The sequence below is a fragment of the Topomyia yanbarensis genome, chromosome 3 (genome assembly GCF_030247195.1).
Source record: "Topomyia yanbarensis strain Yona2022 chromosome 3, ASM3024719v1, whole genome shotgun sequence".
NCBI classification, from domain to species: domain Eukaryota; kingdom Metazoa; phylum Arthropoda; class Insecta; order Diptera; family Culicidae; genus Topomyia; species Topomyia yanbarensis.
Window position 1 is genome coordinate 52,102,779 of NC_080672.1, and position 24,444 is coordinate 52,127,222.

General features: G+C 42.2%; 1 protein-coding gene across 5 annotated transcripts in view; it reads right to left on the bottom strand.

Moving 5' to 3' along the window:
* LOC131688707 (neuroligin-1-like) overlaps nucleotides 1-24,444 on the bottom strand; it is a 757,193-nt gene that overhangs the window by 268,872 nt on the left and 463,877 nt on the right. For all 5 annotated transcript variants that reach the window (XM_058973158.1, XM_058973159.1, XM_058973160.1 and 2 more), the window contains one exon: nucleotides 14,399-14,540. In XM_058973158.1, the coding sequence (XP_058829141.1) occupies nucleotides 14,399-14,540 (142 nt within the window). The remainder of the gene's footprint in view (nucleotides 1-14,398; nucleotides 14,541-24,444) is intronic.

The window sequence follows — 24,444 nt, forward strand, 5'->3', positions numbered from 1 at the left end:
CTGCTTAGTCGCATGGGACAGGCATCCAATCAAAACAGGCTTGGTAGGTCCTAGTTTCAAGGGACACAGCATGATTCTCTATGTAACAATGAAATCGTGATACACTGTAAAAAGAAAAGTTGTTCATTTGATATGATGGGATAAAAAATAAATAAACAATTTGTTCCGCACATTAGCTTTGCTTATCTGCTCTTCGACAAATTTAACAAATTTTATCGAATTTTCGTCTGTGTTTCCCTTGCATACAGGGCACATCGTTCCGAGATTTTGTGGCATGTTTAGAGCGTTTTATGATTGTAACTTACACCGTTTTATCGTTTTCGATCCATACACGTTGTGTACCCTCGATATATCTTTTTTTTTCGGTACCAAACGTAACCTCACTTCTACGTGGACACGGATAAAACCATCCTGCCATTAACTTCAGAAGTCATCTACAGCGAACTGCGGATCGGTTTCGAACACGAGCACGTGACTGTGTGTGTGTGTGTGTGTGTGTGTGTGTGTGTTTTGGCATTCTTCTATGTAAAGGCACTGCGGTGCGTGTTATTGGAGCTAGGGTTCGTCGCGGTGCGGATGTGGGCGGTAAATGGATAGTCCGCACCGCAACCGCAAAAAAATAATAAAACCGCACCGCTTACCGCAACCGCACTGCATTTACCGCACCGCACCGCGCGGTAATGCGGTAAATGCGGTAAAATTCTGTATTTTTGAAAAATGTGTTGAAAAATTATTATTTTTTTTGTATAACCAAATATAATAAAATATTACTCTTATTTACACGTACTCTAACTTTGACGGACTCCTCAGAATGTAACATTTATTAAAAAATTAAAAAAGTTGACACTTTGCAAGTTTTATTAATAAAATTCCGTACATTTTGAGATAAATACTTTCGAAACAAGGTAAATCTTAGCATAGCGCTGAAGTCATATGAAATGTAGCTGTACTTAGGGTTGTGGTACCGGTAATACCAGTACCGAAAATCCCGGGAATACCGACCCATTTTTGGTACCGTAATACCGGTACTGAAGAAAAGCCAGTACCGGTATTTTCGGTACCATACAATTTTTTATGAAAAATATGTGGATTCTCTAGGGGGACATGTTTCAAAATATCGGTCTGCAAGATGACCTTTAATTATATTAATTACCTTCTATAAGTTAAACATTACTAGCTCCCGTTGTACTGAACGGAATGTTTTATTAAATTTTAACGATCTTGTACTAAATTTCATAATATTCACATCTCTCTTACGCTAGATTTTTTTTTATTAGCGACATTCTGATTGGTTTCCATTTTTTACTGGGTGGCACGTAATAAGACTATGGTCTAAATCATGTCTTTGGTTGCTCTTAAACCTTTATTTATAAAATAAAGAACAGCGATTTAGCAGCTAACAATTTTAGACTTGGTGAGCTACTCCAAATGGGGCGATTTGTGATTATTAGTGATAGGAAAATTCAGCAAAAACCCATAGTTTACAGGAAAGCAAAGAGCCTTGGTATGCAGGTCGAAACCAATTTACAGCAAATCAAGAGAGGAAAAGCGAGCAACCTACTCGGATTTACTGCCCTTCTCGCTTTGATTTACTGTTATTAATAGTGTTTCTTACTTTTACCATCTGTTAAAGTAGATAAAAGTCGCACCGCTTAGCAGTTATTGATTTCATAGTGGCCTAGATTTCGAAATAAAAGAAGGTGCCGCATGCGATAAATATTTTCTGCTGAAATGAGTCATGCCATTCCGAATCAATTAAAAACAATAAACATGTTTTTTGATCAGCACAAATCAATCATCTGAGAATAAGGTCATCAGTTTCAGCATTCAATTTCATTTTGAAGCTCTTTTCGAACTTAAAAAAGGGCTTCAGTACCGTAGTACCGGTTCTCGACAAAAAGGGTCGGTACTGCGAACCCTACATGTACTTCATCATTATACATACAAAAACGTTCTTCCGCAGCAATCAATAGGAAAACTTTTAAGTTCTCCAAATTAATCAAAAGTTCTCCAATTTAATCAAAATTCACAGTTGAGAAAATGTCATCGTAAACGATTCATAATTCCACGATTGTCAAGAGGAATCGGGAGAAATGATGCATTTTGAAATTGGATTTGATAGTGCAATTCAATTGTTTTTCAATGATTGTATTGTGCATTTTATATATTTGAAAAGGTTCGCTTGTAAATTTTTAAAAGTGTTCAAAATATGACGTAAAAATACTGATGCCAAATTATATTGGACACAGCTTATAGATTTTATCTCGTAGTAACAGATTGTTTTATCATATTAGAATAAACAAAATGTAAAAAATCAAGTAGCGATAGGTCGAATACAGATTATATTCGGATTTATTTTCCAATCATTGTCAAGTCCATGGAAATTAGAGCAATCAAATGTTTATTATGTTTCCCTATTGTAAGGTAATAAGTTTCGTCGTTCTTAAATGGTAAAAGTAAAAGTTTTAATTCACTTTTTAATGCAGACTGCAGACTTATCAATTATTTTTTTAGGTGCGGTTGCGGTAATACCGCGCGGAAAATGCTCATTTCCCGCACCGCATCCGCAAGAAAAAGTGTCTTACCGCACCGCAGTTTTTGCGGTGCGGGTGCGGTAAATACCGCGCGGTTGCGGTAAATACCGCAACCGCGACGAACCCTAATTGGAGCGAAGAAAAAGCATTGCCTGAAAGCATTGCGTTGGCCAATCAGTATTCGCTACTACACCCCTCCTCTCTCACTATCTCACTTATCCCCGCCGGATCGAACATAAACATACAAGCTAAAAAAAATAACATAGCACCGCAGTTAACTGGGTCGGAACTCAGAAGCAGCAAAGATCGTTCTTCGATGGCTTTCGATGGATAATATTTCGCTGTTCTCTAATGCTACCGGCCCGACTAACCGACCGACCGACCAACCGACCGACCATTGGCAGTGAATTGGACGTTGTGTGTTCGGGATTTGGCTTGGAAAAACAAACATAAAAAGCTGGGAAAACATTATCGGGCAGCATTGAATATTGAATGGCAGCCGGGCGAGCGCTCGATGGTCCATTGTACTGAAGGAGAATTGCTCTGGAATAACATGTTGAATTTCGCTTTTATAAACTACTCTAAAGCTGCTTTCAGGTCAGGTTAAGAGAATTTTCAATTTACTGTAGTGGCGAGATGGAAGACTTTAACGTTTGACATTTCGGTGCTATTACTTTCAGTTTAAGTGAGGCAGTGATGGATAAGGTCTGATGGTATGGAAGCTGTCATAAATTGTTAAATTATGTTCTAAAGTAATTCGTACGGAATCTTTTCGGGTATGCATCTGCTTCGTAACCCCAGATTCGTGTCAGCTATCCGATTATTTTTTTCTTCTCCTAGTAATAGATAGCTTTACATTTCTTTACTAAGCGTCAGAAGCAGTACTAGGCGGGTTACCGAATTACGCAGAATTCACCCTCAAAATGAATTGTGGCCAGGGCCGCCGAGAGGGGGGGGGACCGGGGTGTTTCCCCCCGGGCCCGGAGTTCTGAAGGGGGCCCGGATTTTTACCAGAAACTAAAATTTTGACAAATACTTTTTCGACCAAAATTTATTTGAGAATGCAATTAAAACTTCAATATCTTGTGTATGAGGTAACTACACTCAGAAAAAAGTAAACGTTATGCCTATTAATTTTACACATAGATTTTTGCAATTAACGGAGGCATATAGATACTATTTGCTGGCACATAAACCTAATGTGTGTATTTACAAGAAATATTAATCTTACATTCACATTTCATAACTATTAGGCACATAAAGCTCCATTCTATAACAATATGCACATATAACTTATGTGTGTGCATACATAGTTTATACAGTTGACACATAGAAGGTAGGTGTGCGCGTGATAACAATAGCATTTCTTCTTCATATGAATTTTAAGCGGTTTGAAGCAAATAGAATTAACGTTTGGATTTTTTTCAGTGATAGAATAGCGAAAGTTCTAAACTACTGCATATTTGGTATCAACTATGTTTATCCCAACCTAATTCTCGCATCGAAACGAGATCAGTCTCGAGCGGGCATAGCGAAATTTGTACATTGAATGTCATGTACGCAGCTCACCTAGGTTCGAATCCCAACCCCGTACACAGGAATAGATTTTTATAGAAAGATTCATAACCTGAATGAAGAAGCGAATGACCTTAAGGTTAAAATGTCTATAATCGAAACAAAAATATGATCAGACTTGTAAGAGTTAAACAATTAAATGGTTTGATTAGAAGTCATGAAGTTGTCTTCAAATTTCGCCAACATGAAATCGATTTTTTTGATCTATTCAATTTCCAATCTTCGAAAGCGCTGGATTAGAATCGACAGTAATTATTGAAAGAAAAAACCCTGCTTAGGGTTGCCACACCGGTTTTTGGGGGCGAACTCCGTGTCTTCGTTCAGGTAAATCCGAATTCGCCTGGATGCCCTTTTCTCTAAACCAGGAATCGTCCAGCACCCAGTCCTCGTAAACATCATCCTCGGGTTGCAGGCTGTAATTGTTAAGGACCTTCTCTTCAATGGATCAATGTTCCTTACAAAGATTCTCGAAAGAAACTGGAGTGTGATTTCACACCCTGTGTTTGTTTACTGAGGAGTGAGCGTGAGATTTTGAACGTCGCTTCCTGAACGTACCGATCTTATTTTTATTTTTGATCTATTTACTAGAAATCAGTTACAACATTCTTGTAATATATTTTAAAGTGTGCACACCAACACAAATGAAAGATTTTTCCTGTTTTTATAGGATTATGAATGTTTTTGAAACCAGCATAGCGAAAAATCCAACCACAACCCTTATTTGAAATTTGATCCATGTTTCTCGTTTTTTTCCATTTTTAATTCCTACATGGATTTTTTTTATTTTGTTAAAATTTCATTGATCTATTTTTTCAAGTTGTGGATTATATTTGTATTTCTACAATTGTAAGATTCTGCCTTTCTTATACTTTTATCTTATCCATCTTTTCACGTTTCTTACTTTTGCTTTTTTTTCTATTGCTATCGTTATCACTTACTTTAATTTATAGTTCTCTCTTTGTTATTTCATTTTATTCGCAATTTTTCGAGAAAATTCTTCTTTCTTTATTTTATTTTTCTTATTGTTTCATATTTTACTACCATGCTTTTTTATTTGTTTCTTTTGTCATTCCATCTAATTTTTAGAATTTGTTTGTTTACTACATTTATTTTTATCATAGCCTTTTTCTATTTCCTTTTTTTATATTTTTCACATTTCCCAAAGCAATTTCACTTATTCAAATCAATTCCAATTTGTCTTATTGTTTAATTTTTTACCTTTCTCCTATTTTCTTCCTTATTTCTAGTTTTTAGCTTTTCGTTTTTCGTAGTTTTATTTTTTTCCCATTGTCCATTTATTATAATTTTATTTATTGTTTATACCTTAAATATCTTCATATTTAATTCGTTATTGTTATTTTTTCATTGTTACCATTTAACCTATTTTGAAAGTACTTTTTTGTTGACCATTTTCCTATACGTTTACATTGATTTTTTTTATTTTCTTAAAAAATCATTTGATTTATCTTTTTTGCCGCTATACGCGCTTGTTCTTCACTTTACATTTAGTTCGTTGTTTGAATTTGTTTCAAATTTAAATTCTAGTGTTTTTTATGTTCTTTAAATAATTTAATCCATTTTATTCATTTTCTTCGTGTTAATTTTTCATTTTTTTGATTGTATAGTATACCATGTCGGCTTTTTCTACTATTTTTTGTTTTCCATTTTGTCTGTTTGCTCCGTTTTTGTTTAATACTTCCAATTTTCTTTACTTTTTCGTCTTTTCATCATTCCAATTTTCCAGTTTTTAAAAATTTTACTGTTAGTTCATTTTTTTTAAATTTCTCTATGATTATTTTATTCTTGTCTTTTATATATGCTCCTTTAATTTTATGCATTCTTATAGTTTTATTTACTTTTTCTATTTTTTTAAATATTACTTGTTTTATTGGTAAATAAATTTTATTATTCTTGATTTATCGAGTTATTCAGTTTTATGCATTTTTTATATTAATGTTTGTATTCTTTTCAGTAGTTTTTTTTCATTGACATTGATTCTTAAAAATTTTCCTACTTTCCTATCGATTTTTCATTATTTTCACCATTTGTTCAATGTTCGACTTCTTTAATCTTCGCAATTTTTTTTTTACTAGTGTCCTGTTTTCTTTTATCAATTTTTTATAGGTTTTATTTTGGTTTTTCTCGATTTAACATTTTTTGACAATTGACATTAATTTGTTTATTTGGTTGATTTTGTTGTTTTTAGCAAATTTGTACATTCTTTTAATATTTATTTTCCTATTGTTTTTATCTTTTGCTGTTCATCTCCGTTACATTTTTAATCTTTCCATTTCCTTACTTTTATAAATACTATTGACAAAAATGGAGCTTTTCAAAGTCGCCAATACTGTCGAAGAGGTAATAAAAAACTCCCAAAGTATAAAAAACTCTACGTTCTTTTTTTCCTTCATTGGCACTTCAAACAACTAGAGTTAAAACCTGGTACATAAATATAAAATTTCAGTGTACTATACATAATATCAGTGAACTCCAATGGATTTCAAACATTAACTTTTTTGTACTCAGGCAATACGGCCCGTACGTTGGACCCCCCGGGCCCGTATTTTCTCTCTGCGGCCCTGATTGTGGCAATTGATACCCTAATCTTGTGTTACTAGATATTTAGACTATTCTATCATCAAATTAATCCATGAATAGATCTGACAGAGACACGTAGAGGTCTTTAAGTTCAGCTTAAGCTGACCAGTACCGTTTACACTTAGTTATAAATTTTTGTTCATTTTCGCGTTTGTGAACGGTTATTTTCGTGCAGATAGGTGTAGTAAATTTTGTTTCATATTTCTGTATAAATAACATAGGGATTAGATAGGCCGCCGCTCTCCTAGTGCTGAAAAATGTGTGTTGATAATGCTGCGCATCGGCGATGACAGATGCCAATTATGCTGGTGTGTGTTTGTTTACACGGAGGAGCGAAGGCAGCCATGCTGGTGTGTGTTTGTTTACACGGAGGAGCGAAGGCAGCCATCGTGAACGCGGTAGAAAGTGACGGACCACAGTTTAGAATAGACGTCTGGAAAATAGTCTTTTTTCGGGACAGTTTTCCGCCACCGTAACTGTGATAGTTTAGTGCGAGCGTACGATAGTGAAAAGTCTTGTCGAAACGTTCCGGCCCGTGGTCAGGGTACTCAATAGAATTATACTGGATCGCCGAAGTGGGACAGCTAATTGTCAAGGAGTTTTCGCATCCCCCCTCTCGCTGTAGAGGATAAGCCTAACGAGCCTTGCTCCGCTCTACAGCTAACAGCCAAGGAGAGAGAAGCAGGTAGGACAACGGGCCCGCTTGAGAAGAACACTGTGGTGTCTTCCAAGATTTCGTCATCGTCGCTAGGAAGGTTCCATCAAGGGTACAAAGCTCACCTACCTAGCCAATTGTTAACCTTCCGGAAGTCGCGCTAGTGCAATGAGTGCACGCTGCTCTGAAAATCTAGCGGAATCGTCTTAGCGCACCAGCGGTTGCTCATTGAATGAGCCATTTGCGCGACTTCCGGAGGGTTAAGGACAGCTGCCGGAGCAGCCTAAGATACGACCGAAGGAGAACGCGGCCGTTGTTGATCCGGCCGGTCGGAAGATACCGCTCGTCGCCAGAAGCAGCAGATCGAGTATCAGCGTGCAGAGCAGTGAAGGAAGAGTGAATCGGAGAAAATAGACACGGTGAAAATTTGTTTGATTATTTGTTTTCTCCTTTTTTGTTTGTTTACATACGAAAATCCGAAATTATTGTAGAGGTAGCTAGGTCACCTTGACAAACGGGTCGCTACTTACAAAAACTTCTCGTTAGTCCACCAATGAAAATTTCTTCTACTATATATGGAGGGTACTGTGTACAGCACACACTCCAACTTCTAAGTAGTCAGTTCTTTCAGTAGGATTACAGCACACCTCCTCGACATACTACCAGTTTTCGTCCATGGTAGTAGGAAAGCAAGCTGTGGTTCGAGAATGAGTGCTCTTCCCCTACGAGAGCAATCTGGGTAGCAAACCTCAGACTGTCTAGTTTACTGAGCCTTCGCCCCCCCCCCCCCCCCCTTGTACCATTTAGTACGACTTTCTCCTTGGGCTCCCGACTTTTTTCGTGAACTGCTCGGTCTAGTCTTCCACCGTGCCAACCAGCCAGATGACGAGGTCAGTTCGATGATTCCGGTTGAACAGGGCGTCCGGTTTGCTGATGCCCTGACGACTCGCGACGGGTGGTGTCTCATCGCGGTCTACTCAGTCTAGTCCCCAGTGGTGAATTTAGCTTACGACGAGGGAGAATTCACCGGCGAGAGAAGTTTTCACCATACCTATTCTTCTTAAGCTTTTGTTATATTTCCAGGTGGAGCGTGGAGTCCAGTTCATTGGTGCCCGGACGACCTATACCCAGTATTCTATCGCAGTTTACTCGACGAGATCCTGGCGCTGGATCTAGCCTACTCTGGTGGAGAGTTTTCTGCCGGTGGTTGCCCTCCCGAAATCGTTTCTCGCTGTTAATCACGCCATTTCCGCGGTAAGTCGGTCATGATCTGCGTCACTACTCTGTCGCGACCGCGTTCCACGTGTTTATGTTGCTTGTCATTATGTAGACGACATTATCAGGGTTGATGTCCGGTCCTTCCGTTTCGAGCATCTTTCTGAGTCTCACTTCAAACCTCTGACATTCGAAGGTCACGATCTCTGGTGTCTCCTAGACGTTGTCGTACTCCGAGAATAATGGTGACGTTGCGTGTCCGAATCGCTGAAGATACTTCTTGAAGCAGCCGTGGCTTGACAGGAGCTGCGCAAATGGAAGTTCACCTCGCTGTGCTTTCTATTGGCCCGCGTCGACAGATTTGGGGTAAGTTGGTAGATCGTCCTTCCCTTCTTCGTGTTGTTCCATTCCTGCTGCCACATCGCCATCGAATTCATTCTCACCATCTTACTTATGTTTCGAGTGTTTCTCCGATTGTAGTAGTCGAGTATCCTCCGCCAGGGTGATACAGATGGGGATCATACCGGCGATACCGCATACTGCCTCGGACGATATTGTTCTGTACGCGCTCGCGACTCGTACGGTCGGAACGTCCTGTATAGCTTTTGGTGGTTCTGCTTGGTTTTCAGCGCCGCATACCAAGCGAGATCGATGACGAAACATTAGATAGCAGACGTTTCGTACTGCTTCTTGGACCGCCGACGTTTGGCATGACCCTCGATATTGTGTTTGTTGCCTTCGCCGATTTTCTCCAGCGTAGTCGACGTGGATGTTGAAGCTCAATCGGTCGTCGATTATTCTCCCAATTACTTCACTGTACGCCTCGATGCAATTATGTGGCCTCCGATGTCGATCAGCAGCCGCTGAACTGCTTTACACCTTGTGGTGAGCTATCTGCATCTTGACTCCATTCATCCAGCTCTCGATCGCGTCCATTATCTCCGTCACAGATACCTCCACTCCTCTTCAAGTGTCCTACCCTTCACCGTTAGTGACACGTCGTCCGCGGAACCCACGATTTTCCCTTTCTTGGGCAGCCGCAGTGTCAATACTCTGCAGCGCAGTGGCGATGGCTACCTAACTGGCGCATTCTTTACTTCTATCATGCCTACAGCGCATTATCGATCTCGTCTTCGCTTCCGCTTCGATGCCTTCTCCGCACTCTCGAGCACTGTCCAAATTTTATCCACTGCCGATACTGCTTTGCGGAAGCAGAACTGCATATTGGACATTCTGCACTTGCCCTCCGTGCATTTCGTCAGCCCGTTAAGAATGCTTCTTTCCAGGAGTTTTCCGAGTGTATCCATATAGGCCTATACAAGGCTGGATCAGCCGATGGCTTCCCTGGTTTTGTCAGCAATATCAGCTTCTGTACCTTCAACATTTCGTAGAAGTTGCCTTTATCTAGACACTTATGCAGTACCATCCTGATCATCTGATATTCCATCAATCCGTACCGGGGATCAGTTGCTTTGATGATTCTGCGAGCTTGGTCCCGCTGTTCAGTCGAAGTGCCTCAACGAAAAGGTCTTTGTTGAAAGCTATCGTCTTTCACTTTCGGTCGTTGGCCGAAACGCTAACGAATCGCTTGATTGTCACTAGGGTGGGTGCTCCTATAGTTGAGGTGTATCTATAGTTGCAGTAGTGGGTTATACGTCTAATTAAGGTACCAATCAACAAAAAAATTTTTTATCGATCCATCGCACGAAAATTATGCGACAATAAAACTGTAATCCTTGAAATTTGCCCAAATAACTATTGAAAAAATTGATTTTCTACGGATTTTGAACTCCCTTGCACCTATAGTTGATCTAATGTAGGAGAACATGGGGAGACTTGACCAGGTTTTCAGCTAAACCTGCATAAATCTCTAAAAAAGCCTTCAATCCCTTAAAAGTCAATGAAATATAAGGTGCAAAGTTAGTTAGGTTAGGTGTTCATGATTTTTTTGCAGAATTTTTTATTTAATTTTTGAAAAGTTACAAGTTTTTCTGTGATCGTTTTTTTTGTCAAGTCTCTCCACTGCGTGGAGACTTTACCAAGAAAGTTTTGAAAAATCACAACAAAGAATAATAACATAAAACATACTTTTTTACGTTTTAACGACATTCAATTAGCTAGAGATTACTGGGTAGGGAAAGTTATGAAACTTAGAGTCATAGTACTCAAGTGAGAGCAAGGATGTGAAGTAAACAGATCGGAAAACTAGAAGTGGCAGGGTCATTAGAACAGGCTTAATATCGTGCGGGCTTAATTTTTGCCTTCTGATAATGAGGGTCGAGCTATCATGTGTCCTTGATAAAGGTAGACGTATCTATCTTTACCGTGACAACCGGCCGGTTGTCACGGTAAAGATAGATACGTCTACCTTTGTCAAGGACACATGATAGTGAACTCGGGTGATTCGTAGTTATTCTGCCTAAGCTCGACCCTCATTATCAGAAGGCAAAAATTAAGCCCGCACGATATTAAGCCTGTTCTAATGACCCTGCCACTTCTAGTTTTCCGATCTGTTTACTTTACATCCTTGCTCTCACTTGAGTACTATGGCTCTAAGTTTCATAACTTTCCCTACCCAGTAATCTCTAGCTAATTGAATGTCGTTAAAACGTAAAAAAGAAAATGTGACTAACATAGTCGAAATAAAAAAGGAAAAAAAAAATAAATAAAACATACTGTAATTATTTTTTCCATATTCTTGAGTTCCTTAGGTAGCAGTAAAAATACAAAAGGGTTGCATTTAATAAATTTCGATTTTTTTTTAATGCATTTTTTTTGAGAATTAACTGTACTGCTTACATTGCATGTTAACACATCGCAAAATCAGTTCTACCACTGGTAGCTTTATCAACTAATACTAAAATATATAGACTTTTGTTTAAGGTGGGATTTGTTTATGGCGTGATTAGCATTAACAGTAGATACCAAAGCATAGTAAATATCAGGAATTTTGTATCTTTCTTCAGCTAATTGCCACTTGGCCAAGTCTCCCCAATATTAGTTATTGCGTTCAATGTCATGCAAATTCTAGTAATAACTATTCCAATGCTCCAATTTATGTAAAATCATTTCACTGCTTCATAAGGAATAAGACGATATATTAGTACTTTAATAGTAATTAGTGGTCGAGTAAATATGTTCATACAAAGTTTCATAAAAAATTACATCATTTAATGCAAATTTATTAATCATGGAATATTTTCTGTAAGGAAAGGATTTTTCATTCCAAACTTTTAAAATTACCTTGGGTTCGAAGCAAGTATAAAAATATTTAAAAAAAAAATTAAGAACCGAATAGAAGACGCCTTAGCCAAAAATAGAATTTTGCACTTGGTCAAGTCCCCCCATGTTCCCCTATCTATAGTTGCAGGTCCCATAAGAAATCAATGGGATTTGCAACAATAGGAACCGAAATTAGCGATTGCACCACTATTGGTACATGTGTTCCTATAGTGGTAAAAGCGGTTTTGAATACATAAATTGGTTATTAAACCATCTTTATATTTTTTCTATCTACTAGGGATTGAAAGCTTTTGTTTAATGTATTAACATTGCCCATAGGTCTAATAATCGATTTTTAGCAAAAGTTTTCCTTAAGTATTGGTACATCCACCCTATGCGTATACTATACGCATACTCTCCAATCCATTTTCGCCGTCAGTGCGGAACTACAGAATGTGATATCGATAATAAACTCTGTAGATGTGTGTATGTGTGTGTGACCAACAATTGCCATCGATTATTCGGAGATGGTCAATTTTATTAAGCTTTGTCTCAAATGAAAGGTACAAGGTACCTCCTCCCATAGGCTGCTATTGAATTTTATTAAGTTCTGACTTTCGGTTCCGGAGTTACGGCTAGAAGAGTATGGTCACCCATGGAATTCCCATATAAATAGGAAACAGCATATTATCCAAAAGATGTTAAACTTCAAAAAATGTGTTCTAAATTGCTTCAAATTGTTGGGCCAGATCACTTCAGAGCCCAAGGATAGCAAAAGAAGTTCTGCATTCGACAGGAATCCGAAGAGTTGCAGGTTCTAATCCTTCCTCTGGACTAATTTTTTCACGTAATTGCTTTCGTTTAACTCACCGTTTCGATATGTTCTCCCCATTGGATACCACAAAAAAGTCAAAAAGTATTGCCACTTACGTCAAAAACCAAAAAAAAAAAAATGGATTATTTCATCAAAAAAAGTTTTTTTATAATCAATATTCAACAGCAATTCAAAGATAGTTTACAATGCTGTTTGCAGTCTTCTTTATATGGCAGATATATTAACAAATTTTGCACCCTAACATCATCTACAAATTATCTAAAGAATACTTTATTGTAAAGCAAATACCTCCAATTATAACGAATACCGGCACCTGTGGTTGAATGTGTATGTGTACAACGAGAATAGTATCGTTATCGCCTGTCACTTCCGTTATTTGAAATAGGGTCGAAAAAGAAGACGTTCATGAACTATTTTTTAACAAATAAATGGACTATCCTGATATGTCGCATAATGACATTGCCAAATTGTTAAAAATTACGAAACCTATGGACAAGGTAGCCAGAAACTACCAACAGCGACAGACGTTGAGAAGAAATTTTGGTTCCGGAGGAAATCATTGCTTGCAATTCGTTTCGGGGCGGATTTAAATAGTGAAACACAATGTCAGAATTTTCATTCACTTCTACTGCATCACTCTTCTGATTAATCCTTTTTTCGACTCCCGGTATTTCCGAATATTCAGATATTCTGAATGCGACGACATTTGGGACAACCATGTCAAGTTTCAGCTGCAGCTCTATCCAGAGCCCGTAGTATTCGAAATACCGGTATTTTTATTCAGCACTGTGATTTTGGTACCGAAAATGAATCAATATTCCCGGAATTTTCCGTACTGGTACCACTGGTACAACAACCCTACGTGAGTATAAATTCTAATTTTCCGAGGGCTACTTCAAATGTTATAGTATTTAATTTATATTTTCCCATAGCGCTAATGTCAAAAACTTCAAGCGGGGGTCTAAAATTGTCCAAATGATATGAAATTCGGCATCTCCGTTTACTTTGACATATGTCACTATATGAAAGGGGGGTTCTTCGATATTTAAAAAAAATTACGATGCCCTAGTAAATACTGGCAAAATGCGTGCGAAGGATTCGATGGACACTTATTCTCAATAATTTTACCTGAGACGCAGATTTACTAAATATTGTTTTCTAAGTGTTTATTCTCAATAGTAATTTCTAGAGGGATTAATCAGTACCTACAATTACAATTCAATAGATGGGCTGAATTAACTTATAAAACTTTTTCAAAGACGGAGGTTTGGCATTTTCGAAATTATCTGATCTCGATCGTAAGATAAAACAGTTTTTGTTGGTGCAGGCATAGCGTAGTTGGTAGAACGATTGCCTTGTACGCAACGCACATGGGTTCGATTTGCAACCCCGCACATAGGGTCAAAGATTTTACTAACCCGAAAAACTAGTATAAAACTTTAAAAGTGCACAGCTTGAGAACGAGATCCAGTATACATTATAGAAGTTCTAGGTCGTTTGTGTTTTTGGGTTAGAAAAATCTAACCCTATGTGCAGGTCTGGAATCCAACTCAGGTAAGCTGAGTACAAAGAAATCAACTTACCAACTGAGCTACTTTCTCTTTTGAAAACACCACTTGGGCATTCCAAAACTTGTAATAATATGTAAATTGTCTCATCAAATTTGCCACAAATCAACTAATCGACGAAGAAACCTAGGCAATACATTTCTTGTATAAACTAAACTATCACTTATTTCTGTTTAAATAGACTTTTTAGACTTACCACTACCGGGAACGTATATGTTCAGCGTCAAACAATCTTCGCTCTGGTTGGCTAGTAGGGGAAGTAGTCGTTTCAGGTGTTGATAACGCCCTTTTGGCATTGAGAGAAGCGCCGATGTTCGATTGTTTATGTCCGGAAAGCTCTGAAATGTGTAAACAATGTAGAATAAATTAATTACATTTTTCAATATTTACCTTTAGACCGTTAATATATTGGTGGTCGCAGTTGTATATTCGATTAATTACAAAATTAATAAATTCACTTTAATTGTAACTTAACTAGTGTACAAATAATATGTGGTCCCTTCATGCATCCACTATCTTGCACCCTAACACAATAATCGTTGTTCTTTTTTCAGCTCTACTTTCTCCAAGCATTTGAAATTGATTTGAAAATACAAGACCTACGTCCAAATAGTTAGAGCAGCTACATTTGTATTTACGAAAAAAAATGCATCACCAGTGGAGTTAGTCACTTCAAATACCACCAAATGTCTTCATGCGATTCTGAAGGTCTCTGATGTCCGTCTTTCGCTTCTGAATCCAATCTTCCCTGCACAAACGTTAATCGATAGTTTCCAGCTTCCCCAATAGCACATGTCTTCTTATACTCATAAACATCCATCCTCACCCTATACCTTAGATAGCGAGAGTAAACATTTGCTCCGTTACCTTATCACCCTCACAAAACAGCATCAGTAAAAGTCATCGAAAGCTACAGAAACCCCTCGCAATCTGACAGCGATTGGCAGATCATTTGCAATTTAAAAATAATGATGTGTATCAAAACGAACGTTTTGGTTCACTTTTTCAAATCATTCCCCTCCAGACGTCCCTTTCCCTTCATAAAGCATACTTTTCATTCCATGCTAGTACGGGTTGTTCAAAGAGTGACTGTTCATGGTGCTTCTAAAGGGCGAACACGAAATTATTGCGACACATTCAACAGGGCATAAAATTTTTACCATTGGGTAAAAATCAACCAAATTTTGCACACTTTCTCATTGATGTGTATTGTTTACATGCTGTCAAACTCGAAGTCGTGTTTTTCGATTCAACGAAAATGGAGGTGAGCCAACGCGAGTCGAGAGAACAAATTCTTTCCAAACACCTGGAATTTCCTGACCTGTCGCACCGCTGGAAGAAAACCGGGACCGGAGAACAAAAAGACGGAGGGAAAGGTGAAGCGGATGATTAAAGCAAATCCCAACGTCCCAAGCCGTGATTTGGCTAAAAAGATCGGCATGTCGCAGAGCTACGTCCGGAATGCAAAGAAGAGAGCTGGACTACATACATACAAGGTACAGAACTTCCCCAAACCGCGATGAGCGGCAACAATCGACGGCTAAAACTCGGGCACGGAAGCTCTACGAGAAGATGCTGACAAAATATGGCTGCTGTGTGATGGACGACGAAACGTATATAATAGCCGATTTTAAGCCAATTCCGGGGTTGGAGTTTTTCACCGGCAAGAGAAAGTTCTATGTGGACGACAAATTTAAGAAGAAGAAAATGTCGAAGTTCGCCTCCAAATATCTCATTTGGCATGCCATCAGCTCTTGCGGACTGAGGAGTGAGCCTTTCGTGACAAAGGGCACAGTAAATGGCGAGATCTACAAATCTAAGTGCCTCGAGAAGCGCCTTTTGCCGTTCTAGCAGCAGCACGACGAAGCTCCGCTATTTTGGCCAGATTTGGCATCATGCCACTATTCTAAAAGTGTCCTGGAGTGGTATGAGGCCAATTCTGTTTATTTTGCTCCAAAGGACATGAATCCGCCAAACTGTCCGGAGCTGCGCCCGGTGGAGCAGTACTGGGCAATGATGAAGCGGGAACTTCGAAAGAAGCAAGAAGACAGTCAAAGGCGAGAAAGACATGTTAAGAAAATGGAAAAAAAAACTGAGAAACTGGTACCGGATGACACTGTAAAGACTTTGATGGAGGGCATCAAGCGAAGATGCGTTCAATTTTACACTCAAGGCTCCTTTGATTAACTTTTTTTTTTATTTTTGAAGTAAATATATATATAAAACTACCCTAAAATTTTGGTTTGATTTTAAACATTATAAGAAAATTGGCATGACATTTTCGGTGTCGCAATAATTTCGTGTTCGCCCTTTACCGACCACCCCGGCTCCAGTACCAACAACAACCAGCAACGATAGAACATCACACATTCGGGACGACACGGATGGATGGCAGCAAACCATCATCACCATGGCGCACCATCATTGCCGACATATCGAACGCTGGCTGCGCTTTCCGGACGCAGTTGAAAAACATGCAAAATCCATCTGTGTCTTTTGAATTATTAAGCGCCAATTCAGCCGAACGGAATTCACTCATCTTTTCTAATTTGATTGGAGTTTAATTCCAGGAAACGAACCACTCACTCCCGCCGGATCGTCCATCGTTTCGTTCCATCGCTTCGTTCGCTCGTTTGTGCCTGCGGGTACGGAGTCCTGGAGTAATAGTAGTTCGATAATGGACTCTCTAGTCACGCTCCGGAGGTGGACCCATCGGAAACGGTGGATCGGTGGGCGTGGGAAGTTCAAAGGAGCATCAATGTTGACTGTGTTGGCGTGTGTTCGTACGTTTGAGGCCGTTTTTTCCGATGAAGGCGGGCAGGATTCTCCTGTCAAGGAAAGTTTGTCGGTTGGTTTGCCGAATCGATCGAGACACGGTAAAGTAATTCACTGCAAATACTTGGTCAAAATTATTTATTTTACTTTTAAAAAATAATTTATTTCCAGTAAGATGTTTTGAAGGCTTCGTTCTAATTCCACAATTTTAAACTCTTTTTCAAACTATTTACGAATAGCAAAAAGTGCTTATTTGTTGCTTTGGACTACCTATAATTTCTCAAATTTTTTTAGTTGAATACCAATTTTTGATTTGCGTGCATATACAGCTATTACTTCGCAACAAATAAATGGAAATAATGTTTTATAATTATCAATAGGTTCGTTTTGGATCGTTTATTTGTCAGCTTAACAATTTAGTTTTTGTACATAAGAGAAAATTTATAAAAAATGGGAACAGAGCTGCGCATCTAAAGACCAATGTAATGAAGGGCAGTTTCGAAAGGGTGCTAGGTTGTCTGTCGCCTGCATTTGGTCATTCATGGTGGTCTACACTAACGTAATCTATTCATGGTGCTTATCGTTTTTTTTTTCAGTCTGGCTTCTCATCTTGCTCCTTTCAGAGGTTAACAATTGCTCCACTGTTAAGGTAGGACAAGCAACCCAACCTAGCCACGCAGTGTTTTGTCTACGACAGCAAAATATCATTACCTACTATGTTAAATATAAGGGGCAATCCAAATCTGCAATATGCTCCGATGTAGGCGAATTGTTGTTGATGATAAATGTGAAGCTCTAATTGTACGAGTTAGCACGGTGCAATTTCATCATCTACGTCATTCTGTACTGATTATGTTCAAAACCATTACCCAATCAGAACCATTCGGTTCTTGGAACAACATGCTACACGTCATTTTTTCACTATCCCAGCATATATAGAGGATGACACAATTGAAGTAACTACATAACCTGACACAACGCACTACTATAAGCGTCATCAAAAAACAGTTTAAATACCGGGGTATTGAGACCGAAATACAGTGTTTGGTGTTCCGTTAACACTCAAACATACCGCCAACTTACTCCGGCCCAGGGAGTTTTCCGCGTCACACATTTTTGTGTATAAAACAATAAAAAACCAAAAAACACTTTGATAACTTCAGAGTTTGCCAGCATGTTCACTTTTACAACATAATGTAGCCAGCCCTGGTCGATCCCTAGCAAGCGTGCAGCTTATGCGCCACTTCCCGTAGGAAGACTGCACGCCAAGATTTGTTTGCCCGGATGAGACTCTTCTTAGGGCGAGTCCCTGAAGAAGATTCACCTAAAAGAAATTAATCAGGATCGAACCAGACAGGCTTATCAAAAATTAGCCTCCAAAAGTCGGGTAGACGACCCTATTATCAGTCAGTAGCAATCATCAAGAACCTATTTACCCTCAGAGAATACGCAGTAAGAAATTCCCCATACCTAATATATCATCACTGGAACTGCAGCCACTCATCAACAGGTGGCATAACACGTTGAAAGCGAAGCTTTCACCACTCATCAAATTCCGCCAAGCGGAAGACAGTGAAACGAAACGAAAACTACACCGAACGAAGTGACGTAACTATACTAGAACGGGACTAAAACTTGCGGGAGTACTACAAACATTTGATTACATTTTAACTAAACAACATTTATTCAACGGTGCACTGAAAGAATTTCATTTCCATTTAGGTTTGTATTTCTGCATGTTTAATTTTCTAGGCCTATCTCTCTAATTGTGTGCGTATTTTCTCTCCCTACTGTGCTCATTGACCATATCGTGCTAATTTTCTCTCCAGAATCCTCCCAAAATTGATGACGTCACCTCACAGCTCCAGCGTATCAATCAGCTATAGCTTGGCACCCGGGTGACTAATTAAATGGGTTGTGTGTGGCGTTCGTGAATGACGGACTAAAACATAATGGCCGACACACAACCTCAATTCATGGACGCGTCCCTAAATCTAGCCGTCCGTGGACGACTTCTCGAGCGTTTTGCGCTCTTCCGGATTAAATCACTGTGGCGTCCTCCCTGGACGCCACCCTTCACACTTAATCTAGCAAGAACGATACGACTCACCAGTTCTGCTGCTGTTGGTTTCTGCTGCTGTCGATCGTTCTGCTGCGATGACGGGCGATGATGGGCGATCACATCGATCGCCGCGCCGGTTTCTGACCAGCGGTTAGTTGGTTGCTGGTTGATGATTTGATCGGCCGGAAAAGTTACAGTTGATTTTCCGGCGATTGAAGGAACGGTTTTAAGACGGGTCGTCCTTCCTTCCGGCGGCGTAACGGTGCCGGGTTCAAAATTCGTCCGATGCGCGCGTGCTGCTTTCGTTCGTTCTGCCTCTTCTCTCGTTCGTCGGCGAGCTGTGCGAAATAGAAAAAGGCCGTCTGGCTATTGCAAACGGGGTCATTAGCACGTTTGTGGGGGTCAATGCCACTTTACTTTGAGCACATTTACCTTTCTGTAACCTTTTGCACACAATTCTACGCACGTAGCTACTAGCTAATCACTTTTAGTGATTTATCTAACAGGAGAGAACAAAGTAATTAGTCTAATTTTAAATACTATCACGTCACTTTTACTAACTTTTCACAAACGAAACCGGACAAACTACGCGCACTTTCTCTGCGTTTGGCGGACTGGGACGAAATGGCTAACAGCGTTAATCCTCAGATTAGGGAAGGTAATTTCGTACGAACCTACAGGAAGCGCGTATTTTCCCGCAAATTTCTTCGGACAAGTTCGGAAATCAACGACCCTACTAGCTGTTTTATTCTGTCAGCTAACCTTTGGCTCTATCTGTCCCTTTCCATCATGCATTCCAAGCGAAGGATCGTCATGGTTTTCGTCTTCAGGAGAATCTCAACAGGCAATTTAATTTCTTCCCCTCGCGGAGAGGAGTATTTGCTAGGGTGTTGCGCAAGAGTCGATCAACGGTAGGTTGTCTAACTCTTGGCGCAAACAAATAGGACTGATTCTACTAAATTTGAAAAATATTGCTGAATATGACATGACCGCTACAATAACCTACCTAAATCAAAGCAGTAAAAAATAAAAACTGAAGGCACCGCTAACTAGCTCCGATCTACTCTACACACATACACACACATTTGAATTGGCATACTGAGATACGAACCGGAAAACGTCGAGAGACGGACCGGCTACAGACTGGAGACGGAAAAGAGATAAATGTATAGACGAACGGACGAACGGGAAATGGACGGACGAACGGACGGAGACGGGCGGGAAACGAACTGACGGGAGAAGGACGGACGAACAGGAGATGGACGGACGGACGGGAGACGGACGGGAGACGGACGGGAGACGGACGGGAGACGGACGGGAGACGGACGGGAGACGGACGGGAGACGGACGGGAGACGGACTGGACGGGAGACGGACGGGAGACGGACGGACGGACGGGAGACGGACGGGAGACGGACGGGAGACGGACGGACAGACAGGAGACGGACGGACGGACGGGAGACGGACGGACGGACGGGAGACGGACGGACGGACGGGAGACGGACGGACGGACGGGAGACGGACGGACGGACGGGAGACGGACGGACGGACGGGAGACGGACGGACGGACGGGAGACGGACGGACGGACGGGAGACGGACGGACGGACGGGAGACGGACGGACGGACGGGAGACGGACGGACGGACGGGAGACGGACGGACGGACGGGAGACGGACGGACGGACGGGAGACGGACGGACGGACGGGAGACGGACGGACGGACGGGAGACGGACGGACGGACGGGAGACGGACGGACGGACGGGAGACGGACGGACGGACGGGAGACGGACGGACGGACGGGAGACGGACGGACGGACGGGAGACGGACGGACGGACGGGAGACGGACGGACGGACGGGAGACGGACGGACGGACGGGAGACGGACGGACGGACGGGAGACGGACGGACGGACGGGAGACGGACGGACGGACGGGAGACGGACGGACGGACGGGAGACGGACGGACGGACGGGAGACGGACGGACGGACGGGAGACGGACGGACGGACGGGAGACGGACGGACGGACGGGAGACGGACGGACGGACGGGAGACGGACGGACGGACGGGAGACGGACGGACGGACGGGAGACGGACGGACGGACAGGAGACGGACGGACGGACGGGAGACGGACGGACGGACGGACGGACGGGAGACGGACGGACGGACGGGAGACGGACAGACGGACGGGAGACGGACGGACGGACGGGAGACGGACGGACGGACGGGAGACGGACGGACGGACGGGAGACGGACGGACGGACGGGAGACGGACGGACGGACGGGAGACGGACGGACGGACGGGAGACGGACGGACGGACGGGAGACGGACGGACGGACGGGAGACGGACGGACGGACGGGAGACGGACGGACGGACGGGAGACGGACGGACGGACGGGAGACGGACGGACGGACGGGAGACGGACGGACGGACGGGAGACGGACGGACGGACGGGAGACGGACGGACGGACGGGAGACGGACGGACGGACGGGAGACGGACGGACGGACGGGAGACGGACGGACGGACGGGAGACGGACGGACGGACGGAAGACGGACGGACGGACGGGAGACGGACGGACGGATGGGAGACGGACGGACGGGAGACGGACGGACGGATGGGAGACGGACGGACGGACGGGAGACGGACGGACGGACGGGAGACGGACGGACGGACGGGAGACGGACGGACGGACGGGAGACGGACGGACGGACGGGAGACGGACGGACGGACGGGAGACGGACGGACGGACGGGAGACGGACGGACGGACGGGAGACGGACGGACGGACGGGAGACGGACGGACGGACGGGAGACGGACGGACGGACGGGAGACGGACGGACGGACGGGAGACGGACGGACGGACGGGAGACGGACGGACGGACGGGAGACGGACGGACGGACGGGAGACGGACGGACGGACGGGAGACGGACGGACGGACGGGAGACGGACGGACGGACGGGAGACGGACGGACGGACGGGAGACGGACGGACGGACGGGAGACGGACGGACGGACGGGAGACGGACGGACGGACGGAAGACGGACGGACGGACGGGAGACGGACGGACGGATGGGAGACGGACGGACGGGAGACGGACGGACGGATGGGAGACGGACGGACGGACGGGAGATGGACGGACGGACGGGAGATGGACGGACGGACGGACGGGAGATGGACGGACGGACGGACGGGAGATGGACGGACGGACGGACGGGAGATGGACGGACGGACGGACGGGAGATGGACGGACGGACGGACGGGAGATGGACGGACGGACGGACGGGAGATGGACGGACGGACGGACGGGAGATGGACGGACGGACGGACGGGAGATGGACGGACGGACGGACGGGAGATGGACGGACGGACGGACGGGAGATGGACGTACGGACGGACGGGAGATGGACGGACGGGAGATGGACGGACGGACGGACGGGAGATGGACGGACGGACGGACGGGAGATGGACGGACGGACGGACGGGAGATGGACGGACGGACGGACGGGAGATGGACGGACGGACGGACGGGAGATGGACGGACGGACGGACGGGAGATGGACGGACGGACGGACGGGAGATGGACGGACGGACGGACGGGAGATGGACGGACGGACGGACGGGAGATGGACGGACGGACGGACGGGAGATGGACGGACGGACGGACGGGAGATGGACGGACGGACGAACGGAAGACGGACGGACAGGAGGCGGACGGACGAGGTAGCTTGTTACCTGTTGGGAGGTGGACGGGAGTCGGTGCAATAAAATTGTTCAACCGTTAGTTTAAAAACTAAATAAATTTTCAATAGAGGAAATGGAAAAAATACATCAAATTTTGTAAATCGAATTTGAGTTTTGATATTTTGAATGTTTACTTTCGCAAATAGCCTAATATATCTCGATATCCTGAATATATGGAGCATTCATGTCTTCAGCCACGTTATTTGTAATAAAATTTTCGAAAACTTTATTGAAGACACCAAGTTTAATTGAAAAATATCGCATGTTTCAGTTATTAATAACTATCCGTAAAACCATCCGTTCTGAAACATCATTTGAGGTTGCTCAAAAATCTTCTTTATTGAGTTATATAATAAATTCGAAGGTAACTTTAGTTTAAAAAAAATTAAAAACCAAAAATTTAATTTTATTCTGGCCAGAAGCAAGGCCCTACTACTCTCTGTGTTCGAGGCAACAACGCTGGCTCACACATCGAGAGTCGGCGACCGTTGGAATGAGTGTTTGAGATGAATATTTTTTTAGAAGCACACGACTGAATACACATACGCGGATGAATGGAACGAGGGCTGACAGATTGAATGCGATCACATGTGAAGAATTTTTTCCGCTTCAATTTCAAGCCAAATTGGATGAGGAGATTTGTTAGGATTCTGAGGAAATTGGTCTGCTTTTTCAGCTATGAATACGAAATGTCAAAAATGTCTTAGATAATAAATTTTGTAGCATTTGTTTCGCTTGAGATTTTGCTAGTGAGTAGTAAGTAGTCTAACTTTCTGGATTTCTTTTCAGAATCGACACATTGCACCAATTTCATTGATTCGCTTGAAAGGTAAGTGATATCCATTATTCATTCACGAGCGAATCTGACATCGAAAATACTATTTAGGATTTACATAAGGGAATGCAAATATATCCGACTTGAGCAGTGATTGAATCCTCCTCGAAGATATATGTTTCAAGGAATAAAGTAACATCGTTTCCAATTTTATTTATGCTGAAATCTAGCATTATATCGAATGATTTGAAAACCACTTAAAATAGGAAAGAAAACAAACGCTTATTGTAGAACTGCGAATTATAGGTTATTTCAGTGGCATTTAACACTAACAGAAAATGTAATTAATTAAGGCTCAACTGAGAAAGCCTACAATGCGACCATCTCTGAATACGGTCAAAAGCAGTTTTTAATTTTTTACACCTTAAACACATGTTGTTAATATAAAGAATAAATGACCACTGGAATGAAATGTATAGAATAGATCATAGAAAATCTTATTGAAATAACTAAAATAAATAAACAAAATAAATATACAACAAATACTGTAAATTTTTAAGATTTCTTGTGAAAGAAAATTCAAAGATTTCGAAACAATCTGTTTTGTGAATGTATAAATTAAACAGGCAAACATTTTTATTGGTTAACATGAAACATAATCCTAATTTGAATCGTACAAAGCACCACTAAAACTTAAATGGTTATTGGTAGTTCAAATGAAACCCTGAAATAAGACTATGCATGAGTGAAATTCGTCAGATAAATTACGAGCACATGACTCAGGTGCAACTTGAACCGCACACCAATCCGAAGGAAAGCATGTGAAAATGAAAACACAAGAGGCACGTTCGCGAACCGTAAAAACGAGCAACGAGCTTGTGCCATA